Genomic DNA, 14495 nt, shown 5'->3' on the forward strand with positions numbered 1-14495 from the left:
TCTTGATACCATGTCTTATTTTTAGGTGTTTTGACTGGTTTCATGTCAAATATGGCAAAAATGTGCTGTAAATGATATATTTGAGAGAGAACAAGTGAAATATAGATTACATGTTGTCAACAACCTACACCAACTCCATCTGTTTTGCTAAACAACCAAACCATCTAATAAAAATTCACACCTATAATCTACCCAAAATACTGATAATCTCCAATTCATAGGAGACAAAACATAAACATTTAAAAAAATTAACTGTTCTTTGAATTTATCCCGGGAAAATTATTACAGGTCTTATGCAATTTGTAGGTTACTATTTGTAACAGTGGTCGGTCAGGTATTTGAGGCGTGTACTTGATCCCCTACCTACCGTATGAGAGGGAACAGGCAGGAGGCGCGCGAGATGCTCGAGAATCCTGTTCGGTCCTCTTCACTCCCTCCAGCCCCGCCTCACTACGACAACGCTGCCTGCCTGGTCCATCCGCATCTGTCACAACTGTCTGCAGCTGCTTGAGCTCCGTGGCATGCCCTCAGTTATACCGGGATTTAGGTGGAGGTTTTCACGAGAAAGATAGTTATGTCGGAGGTACGAAAATTTACCAAAAGGTTGAGTAAACCAGGAACTGCGGCGGAACTCAGGCAAAGCGTCTCCGAGGCTGTGAGGACATCGGTGATTGTGGTTAGTATGATGATGGCTAATAATCTCTTCTTTGGCTAGCTAACGGTAGCCTACCTTGCTGTCCAAACCCACTCACGAAACCATAGCCCGAGGGTCCGCTCCATTTATTCTGTTTAATCCGGAAAAGCCTAAGTGTACTTTTAGTTCATAACGTTACTTGAATGTCTGAATGTCGAAAGACAAATGTTTCCCCCCAGTTATTATCGAAGACGCGTGTCAGCGTCTCACCATTTCCTCTACGTCACCACTGAGCAGAGCTTGCTACATTGGATTGGGATACAAGCTACCTCTTTCAATTTAAACATGCGTATTACGTCGTAATTAGCCTGTAATTAAGCAGTGACGGTTAGCAGAAAATGACCGTAATTGAAACGGGATAATGTCCACATAAAGGAAGTATCGTATTTGCAGTATGTGTGTCTTTTCCCTGTGGATAGTGGTGTGACATTGTTCATGCAGAGAGAACACATGGTATTCCATTGGTTTTGGCTCCAGCTCCAGCGGCGGCTTTTGTGTGCTTGAGAATTGAGCAGTGCCAGTTCTGAGGTTGAATGTGCAGCTAGACTGCATGGTTTGCCTAGCTATCCCTATTCCCTGTCGTGTAGCCTGGTCCTTTCTTTCCCCAGTATTGAATATTTGATGTTCCAGGCATGTAAAGTAACATTATTGATCCTGGTGGTCTTTGATTATAGCTAGGCCTACAGTATGAGTTCAGTCTCTGTAGAAGCATTTCCTTTTTCTTTGTTGAAAGGACAATAAATAGTAAGTGCTGTATCATGGATCATGATTTGTGCACTGGTCGGAGTTTGTGTTACAGTTGGACTGTGTGTAGTATTGGCCTGAAACCCTTTGATGATGCAGGGTATGGCTTGAGATAAATTGCATTTAATGCTGATGAGGCAATGAGATTTAATCACTCACACAGGGCTCCTTTTGGTCCTCTGTGGTGTGTGTGTGTGTGTGTGTTTGTGTGTGTGTGTGTGTGTGTGTGTGTGTGTGTGTGTGTGTGTGTGTGTGTGTGTGTGTGTGTGTGTGTGTGTGTGTGTGTGTGTGTGTGTGTGTGTGTGTGTGTGTGTGTGTGTGTGTGTACATGACCTCTAGGGTTGTTTGACCTCATGCCCTATTGATTTGTCATCATGATAGTTCTCCATGGTAAACTCTCCCACACTGTCAATGTCATCTGATTCGCTAGACTTTTCTCTCTTTCTCATATGATGCAACCAATTGAAAATCCCAGCCAAGAAAACATTCAGTGGACTTTTGCAGATCACTTAGGCCAGATCGTTTTATTCACAAATATCTCCACTCAAGTGAAGTCAATCAGGCATAGTAATCTTGTGATGAGGTTTGACGCTGACTGACGGGTGCAGGGCAACACAGGTTCTGAAGTGTGTTGTGTCTGGTTGAGCGGATGACCCTCAGGGTAATGGTCGCCGTGGTAATGAAGAACAAGCCCTGTTTTGTGGAGGTCACGGAGCAGGCATTCTCACATGGGGATTCCCTGGAGGCATGCTCCAACCATGCTTCCTGTGTGTGTGTGTGTGTGTGTGTGTGTGTGTGTGTGTGTGTGTGTGTGTGTGTGTGTGTGTGTGTGTGTGTGTGTGTGTGTGTGTGTGTGTGTGTGTGTGTGTGTGTGTGTGTGTGTGTGTGTGTGTGTGTGTGTGTGTGTGTCACTTATGTCAATGGGGCTGCTTGTCTTATTCTCCTTCCTGGAATTAACAGTTTTCTGCTCTTTCCATATTCCTGTATCTCTTAGTTAGTGTGTCTAGAAATGACCTTTCATACATTCAATTGGAGGGGTAGGTATTTACTTTGTTCTGGGCTCCATTCTCTGTGATCTGAAAGCTCAATTAGAAGCCTTAACGTAGTTTCAGCTCATAAGACATTGAGACGTTTTGAATGTTAGCTGAAATGAACATACTGTAATCGACTAGGGTCGCTTAGATCATAAGGAAGCTCCTGAAGAGTCTCAAGAGGTGTTGTTTAGATCTTGTCTAGAGGAATGATATACATATAAAATTGTGTATTTACTCAAATCAAGTCAGGTCAAGGGTTGTGGAACGTGGGAAGTCTGTGTTCTCAGTAAACACACAGACTGTAGTACTTACTGGGGTCAGGGGGAGGACATTGGAACTGTTGGTGCATGTGTGTGTGTGTGTTGGTGCTTGCGTGCACATCCTTACGTACACATAAACGCCAATAGTAAAGCCCATCTGCTAGAGATAGACTTCTCTGTCTTTCCACTGAACTGTATAAGACGCACAGCAATCTGGAAAAGTACTTATCTCGCTAACATTATAGCCAAAGCCAGTGATGGTGTTTGGAGTGTCCGGGGCCAGATTGATTGCTGAGTTGAAAAACCGGTGTGACGTACAGTAAAGTCCCATAAAGAGATGAGAAAGTGACTATATATGGGCGAATGTAGCAGGCAGGCGGCTACGCCCCAACCAGAACTAACCCCTTCTTCCTCCTTTCTTGCTCTTTCGTTTTCTTTCTCTCCCAGGCTGTTCTTCTCTAAAGGAGTTGAGCCAGAACTCTCTCTCTTTCTCTCCCTCTCTCTTTTCCTCTCTCTATCTCTCCTATGACTCTCTCTCTCTCTCTATCTCTTCGATTTCTCTCTCTCTCCCCCTTCTCTCTCCCTCTCTCTCTCTCTCTCACACACACGAACTGTCGCAATGGAACTGTATCTTCTGGTCCTGTGGTTCCACTGCTGCCCAACCTGTTGCACATGACAGGAAGCTGCTGCTCTCCTCTGAGCTGCTAGAAGTAATGCATTAAGCAGGCAGCAGAACCTACCTACAGTAGCTGATTGTAAGGCCCAGCGATTATGTTGTTTACCATGTACAGTTGAAGTTGGAAGTTTACATACACCTTAGCCAAATACATTTAAACTAAGATTTTCACAATTCCTAACATTTAATCCTAGTAAAAATTCCCTGTCTTAGGTCAGTTAGGATCACCACTTTATTTTAAGAAAGAAAAGAGCCGATACTGATTAATCGGCCAATTGATTTATTTATTTATTTGTAATAATGACAATTACAACAACACTGAATGAACACTTATTTTAACTTACCATAATACATAAATAAAATCAATTTAGCCTCAAGTAAATAATGAAACATGTTCAATTTGGTTTAAATCATACAAAAACAAAGTGTTGGAGAATAAAGTAAAAGTGCAATATGTGCTATGTAAGAAAGCTAAAGTTTCAGTTCCTTACTCAGAACATGAAAACATATGAAAGCTGGTGGTTCCTTTTAACATGAGTCTTCAATATACCCAGGTAAGAAGTTTTAGGTTGTAGTTATTATAGGAATATTTCCCTCTATACCATTAGTATTTCATTAACCTTTGACTATTGGATTCTTATAGGCACTTTAGTATTGCCGGTGTAACGGTACAGCTTCCGTCCCTCTCCTCGCTCCTCCCTGGGCTCGAACCAGCAACACAACGACAACAGCCACCATCGAAGCAGCGTTAGTCAAGCAGAGCAAGGGGAACAACTACTAGAAGGCTTAGAGCGAGTGACTTTTGAAATGCTATTAGCGCGCGCTAACTAGCTAGCCATTTCACTTCGGTTACACCAGCCTCATCTTGGAAGTTGATAGGCTTGAAGTCATAAACAGCGCAATGCTTGACGCATAACGAAGAGTTGCTGGCAAAACACCCGAAAGTGCTGTTTGAATGAATGTTTACGTGCCTGCTTCTGCCTACCACCGCTCAGTCAGATACTTAGATACTTGTATGCCTGTATGCTCAGTCAGATTATATTCAACGCAGGACATGCTAGATAATATCTAGTAATATCATCAGCCATGTGTAGTTAACTAGTGATTATGATTGATTGTTTTTTATAAGATAAGTTTAATGCTAGCAAGCAACTTACCTTGGCTTACTGCATTCGCGTAACAGGCAGTCTCCTTGTGGAGGGCAACGAGAGAGAGGCAGGTCGTTATTGCATTGGACTAATTAACTGTAAGATTGGATCCCCCGAGCTGACAAGGTGAACATCTGTTGTTCTGCCCCTGAACAAGGCAGTTAACCCACCTTTCCTAGGCCGTTGTTGAAATTAAATATTAAATAAAGGTGGAAACAAAATAAATAATAATACAATTTTTAAAAATCGGCGCCCAAAAATACCGATTTCTTATTGTTATGAAACTTGAAAATAGGCCCTAATTATCCGGCCATTCCGATTAATCGGTCAATCTCTAGTTTACATACACTCAATTAGTATTTGGTAGCATTGCCTTTAAATTGTTTTATTTGGGTCAAAGGTTTTGGGTAGCATTCCACAGCTTCCCAGAATAAGTTGGGTGAATTTTGGCCCATTCCTTAAGACAGAGCTGGTGTAACTAAGTTAGGTTTGTAGGCCTCCTTCCTCACACACGCCTTTTCAGTTCTGCCCACAAATGTGCTATAGGATTGAGGTCAGGGCTTTGTGATGGCCACTCCAATACCTTGACTTTGTTGTCCTTAAGCCATTTTGCCACAACTTTGGAAGTATACTTGGGGTCATTATCCATTTGGAAGAACCATTTGCGACCAAGCTTTAACTTCCTAAGTGATGTCTTGAGATGTTGTTTCAATATATCCACATAATTGTCCTACCTCATGATGCCATTTATTTTGTGAAGTGCACCAGTCCCTCCTGCAGCAATGCACCCTCACAACATGATGCTGCCACCCCCGTGCTTTATGGTTGGGATGGTGTTCTTTGGCTTGCAAGCTTCTCCTTTTTCCTCCAAACATAACGATGGTCATTATGGCCAAACAGTTCTATTTTTGTTTCATCAGACCAGAGGACATTTCTCTAAAAAGTACAATCTTTGTCCCCATGTGCAGTTGCAAACCGTAGTCTGGCTTTTTTATGGCGTTTTGGAGCAGTCTTCCTTGCTGAGTGGCCTTTCAGGTTATGTTTTCGGACTCGTTTTACTGTGGATATAGATACTTTTGTACCTGTTTTCTCCAGCATCTTCACAAGGTCCTTTGCCGTTGTTCTAGGTACTTTTCGCACCAAAGTATGTTCATCTCTAGGAGACAGAACGCGTCTGCTTCCTGAGTGGGATGACGGCTGCGTGGTCCCATGGTGTTTATACTTGCAAACTATTGTTTGTACAGATGAACGTGGTACCTTCAGGCGTTTAGAAATAGCTCCCAATGATGAACCAGACTTGTGGAGGTCTACAATGTTTCTTGGCTGATTTCTTTTGATTTTCCCATGACGTCAAGCAAAGAGGCACAGAATTTGGATGTAGGCCTTGAAATATATCCACAGGTACACCTCCAATTGACTCAAATTATGTCAATTAGCCTATCAGAGGCTTCTAAAGTCATAATTTTCTGGAATTTTCCAAGCTGTTTAAAGGCACAGTCAACTTAGTATATGTAAACTTCTGACCCACTGAAATTGTGATACAGTGAGTTTTAAGTGAAATAATCTGTCTGTAAACAATTGTTGGAAAAATTACTTGTGTCATGCACAAAGTAAATGTTCTAACCGACTTGCCGAAACTATAGTTTGTTAATTAACAAGACATTTGTGGAGTGGTTGAAAAACAGGTTTTAACGACTCCAACCTAGGTGTATGTAAACTTCCGACTTCAACTGTATATGAATACACGTGTGTGTGTGTGTGTGTGTGTGTGTGTGTGTGTGTGTGTGTGTGTGTGTGTGTGTGTGTGTGTGTGTGTGTGTGTGTGTGTGTGTGTGTGTGTGTGTGTGTGTGTGTGTGTGTGTGTGTGTGTGTGTGTGTGTGTGTGTGTGTGTGTGTGTGTGTGTGTGTGTGTGTGTGTGTGTGTGTGAGAGACATAGAACAATGACTGGGGGAGGGAAGGAGTGCGAAAGAGAGGGAGAATCACTGTGCACCAGCTGAAAGGGAAATAGTTGATCTAAAGTCCAGCATGTCCTCTCCCCACACTCCCTAATTCCCTGGACAGCAGTACAGCATACTCTCTGTTACATGTGCCAGGTGGGACACACTTACAGCTGAACTGTAGCAGGGTGTTTGAGCCGGGAGTCCTAGAGAGGGGCCTGGTGGTTCTCTGACATGTTAGCTGACTGTGTCTCTCTCTCCCTTGAGTCTTTTCCCAATGTCCTTGGCCACTGGTCAGTGGTCACTGCAGAACAGTCTCCTCTAATATGGATAGAGCTCTACCACATTCTGGGCTGCATGAAACTGCCCTCAGGCCCAGGAGTCTATTACCTTACATAGAGCAGATTACATTGTATTCAAGCCAGGCTTACCCTATGTCATATTTTCACCTGCTTCTGCTGAGCCTTGCACTATTGTTAGAATGAATTATTATTGACGTTTCCTAGTTGCTTCTCCTTGGCTGACTTGCTTTGTCCTGGACTGATTCACATGACTTAGCCTATCATATGTGTGTTTTCTCTGAAACTGTCTTTGAATATAGGATATGAAATCATTCACTTCTCTATGAAACTCTCAACAGGATGCAGCGATGTGGTGGAGCAGCCATCTTTTGTTTTGTGATTGTGTTGCCTTGGTAACATGTCAGACTGAGCCACTCTCCAATGGCTGATGAAGTTAGAACTCCTGCAATAACCTGTGCCCTGCTACGCTAATTTACACTCACTGCAGCAAGCAACCCCCCTCTGAACTCCCTGGCGTCAAAAAAGAAACAGTAGCCAGGAACTAAGACCCTAAGGTCAAAGGTTTTAAGGCATTTTTACAACCCTGTGCAGTGCCTAACCCCTCTGCAGAGTACTTCAGTAGGGACCATGTAACACAGTCAATCTCTGGTGTCGGAGTGTTGGACTCCAACCCCTCAAAGGACATTCTGTTGAACTAGACTACTGCGCCATGTGATCACAATCCTCTCAATGTTTTGAGTGATCCTCCAGCTGCTCTAAAGATCTCTTCCAGTCCAGCAGTCAGCCTAATATTTTTCCCTCTTTCCCTCTGTTCATGCTCTCTCTCTCCTCTGGTTATTGTTTATTTCGCTCTCTCTCTCTCTCTCTCTCTCTCTCTCTCTCTCTCTCTCTCTCTCTCTCTCTCTCTCTCTCTCTCTCTCTCTCTCTCTCTCTCTCTCTCTCTCTCTCTCTCTCTCTCCATGGGAAACATATGTTTACTTTGCCAAAGCAGGTGAAATAGATAATAAACAAAAGTGAAATAAATAATCAGAAATGAACAGTCAACATTACACTCACAAAAGTTTCAATGGAATAGAGACATTTTAAATGTCATATTATGGCTATGTACAGTGTTGTAACGTTGGGCAAATAGGGGAAGTAAATACACATACATATGGGTGGTGTTTACATGGTGTTTGTTCTTCACTGGTTGCCCTTTTCTTGTGGCAACAGGCTACACATCTTGCTGCTTTGATGGCACACTGGGATATTTCACCTAATAGATATGGGAGTTTATTAGAATTTGATTTGTTTTCATATTATTTGTGGGTTTGTAAATCTGAACTCAGTTTTCACCTAATTGTCTGCCTTCAAGGTCTCTCTCAATAGCAAGGTTAAGCTCACTGTCTGTACATAGTCAAAGCTTTCCTTCATTTTGGGTCAGTCACAGTCCGTTTTTTGGTTAATAATTTCCAATGTGTCAAGTGATTATGTTTTTGTTTTCCAGTGATTTGGTTGGGTCTAATCGTGTTGCTGTCCTGGGGTTCTGTGGGGTCTGTTTGTGTTTGCGAATAGAGCCACAGGACCAGCTTGCTTAGAGGACACTTCAATAGGTTCATCTCTCTGTAGGTGATGGCTTTGTTATGGACGGTTTGGCAATAGCTTCCTTTTAGGTTGTTGTAGAATTGAACGGCTCTTTTCTGGATTCTGATAATATAATTAGCGAGTCTCTAACTTTTCATGCTCTGCAGCCGCCCTCTGAACTTTGTGTCTCTCTGTGATCTCTGCCCTCTAACCTCAGTCATCTTTAGTTCAGGGAGAGTAGCTTCTCTCTGTCACATTGACAAATCTCTCGTCCAGCAGAGCAGAACAGATCAGGTGGGAAAAGAGCAGAGTGATGTTTTTCGGTCTCAGTTTCCAAACAACTGCCCAGACAGAGGAAATCTGAATCACACTGTGCTTTTTCACAATTACACCATGCTGTTAGTGGGTTGTGTTACTCGTCTGGGACTCTGGTCTGTTTTGTACCCGGTCCACAGCCACCCTTATGATACTCTGTCCCCTCTACGGATCATATTGAGGGGGAGAGATGAAACGCACTGTGCTTTTTCACAATGACACCACCATTCAGTAGCTAGGAGGACTTTATTGGTCAGTCTCGGGCATCGTCCCAAATGCGTGTCTTTTTGTCGAGGCAAAACTTTGTGTGGAAGGTACTACGCAGCACTCTGGCGCACTCAACGCTGTTGATATACGTTGGCTTTCGCTGTAGGCCTATTTGTCAGAGAAACTGTGAAGCCAGCTGTATAGCTTATTGCCTGTTTCTGTTTTAGTATTTTATTAAAGAATGTGAAACAATGTTGCGTCTGTTTGCTGATTTTCATTAAATCGTGAATAGCTGTTCTTTATATGGACTAAATAAATGTGTTCCTATGGGCAGAATATTATATATAGGCTATAGCATACCAAATGTTGATCAGTTATGAAAATGAAACATTTAATGTGGAAAAAGGCCAACATTTGTACGTTTTTTATTTTTTATTTTTGAAGTCTTTGTCACATGACTATAAACATGGAAAGGTTTTTATAGTAGGTTAGGCTATATTGAGTTCTCACCATCATTATTATTATTCACAACACTACAATTCAATCAAGTCACAATTATCAGATTTGGTATTGCCATCAGTGAGCAGGCTTTGTGAGTCAGGAGAGACACATGTGTAGCCCTACCAACGGAAAATGTCTGAAAACAAAAATGATTCTGAAATTCAGACCACAGAAATCCAATGTGTATATACTGAACAACAATATAAACGCAACATGCAACAATTTCAACGATTTTACTGAGTTACAGTTCATATAAGGAAATCGATCAATTGAAATAAATAAATGCTATTCCATGGATCCTAATCTGGGCAGGGGCGCAGCCGTAGGTGGGCCAGGGAGGGCATATGCCCAGCCAATCAGTATGAGATTTACCCCACAAAAGGGCTTTATTACAGACACCTGTGTCATGATCATGCTGTTTAATCAGCTTCTTGATATGCTTTTGAACGGGGTATGGTTGTAGGTGCCAGGCGCACCGATTTGAGTGTGTCAAGAACTGCAACGCTGCTGGGTTTTTCACACTCAACAGTTTCCTGTGTGTATCAAGAATGGTCCACCACCCAAAGGACATCACGCCAAATTGACACAGCTGTGAAAAGCATTGGAGTCAACATGGGCCAGTATACCTGTGGAACGCTTTCGACACCTTGCAGAGTCCATGCCCCTATGAATTGAGGCTATTCTTTGTGCAAAAGGGGGTACAACTCAATATTAGGAAGGTGTTCTTAATGTTTTGTACACTCAGGCTTACTTTAGCTTACTGCTTACAAAAGAGCTAACAAATATTGTCACAATAAACAACATAGTGCTTTAAGAAAGACATGGAAAATACATGACCAAGCAAATCTATCCAACGTATCCCCCTGTTTATGTGAAGGAGTGAGTGAGGGTATGTGCCTTTTGTGTTTATGTGAAGGAGTAAGTGAGGGTATGTGCCTTTTGTGTTTATGTGAAGGAGTGAGTGAGGGTATGTGTATTTTGTGTTTATGTGAAGGAGTAAGTGAGGGTATGTGCCTTTTGTGTTTATGTGAAGGAGTGAGTGAGGGTATGTGCCTTTTGTGTTTATGTGAAGGAGTGAGTGAGGGTATGTGCCTTTTGTGTTTATGTGTCTGTCTGTCTGCATTTGCATTGTCTTTTCATGTTAGCACTGATTTAGCTGATAGCTGCTTTATTGAACAAAGGTTTTTAATTGGCTTACTTTCCTGCCCTCATTGTAAGTTGCTCTGGATAAGAGCGTCTGCTAAATGACCGAAATGTAATGTAAATATGTGGTAGCTTATCTGTGTGTCTCTTGGTAACTTGACTGTATGTTCCTCTACAGGAGCAGCCTAAGATCATTGAGCCGTTGGACTATGAGAACGTGGTGTTCCAGAGGAAAGCCCAGATCCACAGTGACCCTCACAGAGACCTGTTGCAGTGTCCTGTCGACGACATCTCGGTACACACACACACACACACACACTGACACATGAAACATTTGTTTAGTTTGTTCAAATTCAATGTTTTATTTGAGAATATTTATAAAAGTGACATAATCTTTCAAATATGTTCCTAGAAACACTGGTTAACCAGGCACACATTTTGTACGGTAGCTAGGGAAAGCATTGCGACATATATCCCCGCAGTAGCATATAATATGAATACCAGAAAATACTGCAGGAACAGTGGTTTATTTTATACCAAGATCAGCAAATTCTGTGAGAATTGACCCAGGGAGGGCGTTCTTATAGATTTCTGTTTCTACGAAAAGGGGTCTTTTCCCATTATTCACCAGATCACAGCCTTGTATTAGTCAAAACCAATCGACCCAGCCAGTCCAGTTTAACTCAATCACTGACAGATTATTGGGACTCTTTCAAATGCACATTATTCAAACACACGTGGTTCTGATCAGGAGACACAAAGCAGTAAAAGCCTAAATGACTGTTCACCCTCATCTCTTTCCAACCCCGCCCTTTCTCCCTCTCTGTGTAGGAGTCTCAGATCTCTCGTCAGAGGAGGACCGTGGTTCCCTCCGTGCCCCAGAATGCAGAGAGGGACGCCAAGAGCCTGTTTGCCAAAGAGGTACTCATTCAGTCGACCCTAGTACACAACAAAAAAATGCCTATAGACAAAACTTGACAAGGCTATATCGTAATAGGAATCAATAGGAACTTCGAGGCCTGACCAGAAACAAACTACTGGTTGGTCCCAATCAAGAGATGTTGACCTGTTAACTGTTACTCAGCGAGCACCATACCTAAAGCAAAAACTTGACAACTTGACTAGAGGTCGGCCGATTATTATTTTTCAACGCTGATACCGATTATTGGAGGACCCCAAAAAAAACGATACCGATTAGTTAATTTTTATATATATTTGTAATAATGACAATTACAACAATACTGAATGAACACTTTTATTTTAACTTAATATAATACATCAATAAAATCAATTTAGTCTCAAATAAATAATGAAACATGTACAATTTGGTTTAAATAATGCAAAAACACAGTGTTGGAGAAAGTGCAATATGTGCATTGTAAACGTTTAAATTCCTTGCTCAGAACATGAGAACATATGAAAGCTGGTGGTTCCTTTTAACATGAGTCTTCAATATTCCCAGTTAATAAGTTTTAGGTTGTAGTTATTATATGAATTATAGGACTATTTCTCTCTATACCATTAGTATTTCATATACCTTTGACTATTGGATGTTCTTATAGGCACTATAGTATTTCCAGCCTAATCTCGGGAGTTGATAGGCTCGAAGTCATAAACAGCGCAATGCTTGAAGCACAGTGAAGAGCTGCTGGCAAATGCAGGAAACTGCTGTTTTGAATGAAGGCTTACGAGCCTGCTGCTGCCTACCACCGCTCAGTCAGACTGCTCTATCAAATATGAAATAATAGACTTAATTTTAATATAATAAACACACAGAAATATGAGCCTTAGGTCATTAATATGGTAAAATCTGGAAACAATAATTTCGAAAACAAAACATTTATTCTTTCAGTGAAATACAGAACCGTTCCCTATTTTATAGAATGCGTGGCATCCATAAGTCTAAATATTGCTGTAACATTGCACAATCTTCAATGTTATGTCATAATTATGTAAAATTATGGCAAATTAATTACGGTCTTTGTTAGGAAGAAATGGTCTTCACACTGTTCGCAACGAGCCAGGCGGCCCAAACTGCTGCATATACCCTGACTCTGCATGCACAGAACGCAAGAGAAGTGACACAATTTCCCTAGTTAAAATAAATTCATGTTAGCAGGCAATATTAGCTAAATATGCAGGTTTAAAAATATATATATTTGTGTATTGATTTTAAGAAGGGCATTGATGTTTATGGTTAGGTACACATTGGTGCAACGACAGTGCTTTTTTCACGAATGCGCCTGTTAAATCATCATCCGTTTGGCGAAGTAGGCTGTGATTCGATGATAAATTAACAGGCACCACATTGATTATATGCAACGCGGGACAAGCTAGATAAACTAGTAATATCATCAACCATGTGTAGTTAACTCGTGAATATGTTAGGATTGATTGTTTTTTATAAGGTAAGTTTAATGCTAGCTAGCTACTTACCTTGGCTCCTTGCTGCACTATCGTAACAGGTGGTCAGCCTGCCACGCAGTCTCCTCGTGGAGTGCAATGTAATTGTCCATAATCGGCGTCCAAAAATGCAGATTACTGATTGTTATGAAAACTTGAAATCGGCCCTAATTAATCGGCCATGCCGGTCGACCTCTAAACTTGACATACAGTGACACTTTTCTGGCATGGTGTGAACTGTGAACTCTTTATTACCCTGTTCTCCTGGTGTTGTAATGTTACTAACTGATCTCTAATGTTGACCTGTTTGGCAGTGCATCAAGACTTACAACACGGACTGGCATGTCATCAACTACAAATATGAAGCGTACTCGGGAGATTTCCGCATGCTTCCAACGTAAGTCTAGAATAGAAAAGCTGTTACATTTACATTACATTTAAGTCATTTAGCAGACGCTCTTATCCAGAGCGACTTACAAATTGGTGCATTCACCTTATGACATCCAGTGGAACAGCCACTTTACAATAGTGCATCTAAATATTTTAAGGGGGGGGTGAGAAGGATTACTTTATCCTATCCTAGGTATTCCTTAAAGAGGTGGGGTTTCAGGTGTCTCCGGAAGGTGGTGATTGACTCCGCTGTCCTGGCGTCGTGAGGGAGTTTGTTCCACCATTGGGGAGCCAGAGCAGCGAACAGTTCTGACTGGGCTGAGCGGGAACTGTACTTCCTCAGTGGTAGGGAGGCGAGCAGGTCAGAGGTGGATGAACGCAGTGCCCTTATTTGGGTGTAGGGCCTGATCAGAGCCTGGAGGTACTGAGGTGCCGTTCCCCTCACAGCTCCGTAGGCAAGCACCATGGTCTTGTAGCGGATGCGAGCTTCAACTGGAAGCCAGTGGAGAGAGCGGAGGAGCGGGGTGACGTGAGAGAACTTGGGAAGGTTGAACACTAGACGGGCTGCGGCGTTCTGGATGAGTTGTAGGGGTTTAATGGCACAGGCAGGGAGCCCAGCCAACAGCGAGTTGCAGTAATCCAGACGAGAGATGACAAGTGCCTGGATTAGGACCTGCGCCGCTTCCTGTGTGAGGCAGGGTCGTACTCTGCGGATGTTGTAGAGCATGAACCTACAGGAACGGGCCACCGCCTTGATGTTAGTTGAGAACGACAGGGTGTTGTCCAGGATCACGCCAAGGTTCTTAGCGCTCTGGGAGGAGGACACAATGGAGTTGTTAACCGTGATGGCGAGATCATGGAACGGGCAGTCCTTCCCCGGGAGGAAGAGCAGCTCCGTCTTGCCGAAGTTCAGCTTGAGGTGGTGATCCGTCATCCACACTGATATGTCTGCCAGACATGCAGAGATGCGATTCGCCACCTGGTCATCAGAAGGGGGAAAGGAGAAGATTAATTGTGTGTCGTCTGCATATTGTGTATACTGTTGATACACGCTTGCTTCCAAGGTGCTATAAATCTGGAAAAGAAAAGCCATTGATAGAAAGTAATCCTTCTCACCCCCCCCCCTTAAAATATTTAGATGCACTATTGTAAAGTGGCTGTTCCACTGGATGTCATA

General features: G+C 42.4%; 1 protein-coding gene across 5 annotated transcripts in view; it reads left to right on the forward strand.

The window, feature by feature from the left end:
• Positions 1-445: 445 nt before the first annotated feature.
• The window catches only part of dock11 (dedicator of cytokinesis 11), a 114725-nt gene continuing 100675 nt past the window's right edge, over positions 446-14495 (forward strand). For 3 of the 5 annotated variants that reach the window (XM_046329565.1, XM_046329566.1, XM_046329568.1), the window contains exons 1-4: positions 448-676; positions 10704-10820; positions 11357-11446; positions 13243-13325. In XM_046329565.1, the coding sequence (XP_046185521.1) occupies positions 575-676; positions 10704-10820; positions 11357-11446; positions 13243-13325 (392 nt within the window). In that variant the 5' untranslated portion in view covers positions 448-574. Of the gene's footprint in view, positions 677-10703; positions 10821-11356; positions 11447-13242; positions 13326-14495 lie in introns of all 5 variants that reach the window. The other 2 variants (XM_046329569.1, XM_046329564.1) reach the window with 2 other exon arrangements.

This window comes from Oncorhynchus gorbuscha, linkage group LG25, assembly GCF_021184085.1.
Source record: "Oncorhynchus gorbuscha isolate QuinsamMale2020 ecotype Even-year linkage group LG25, OgorEven_v1.0, whole genome shotgun sequence".
In the NCBI taxonomy this organism is placed as follows: Eukaryota; Metazoa; Chordata; class Actinopteri; order Salmoniformes; family Salmonidae; genus Oncorhynchus; species Oncorhynchus gorbuscha.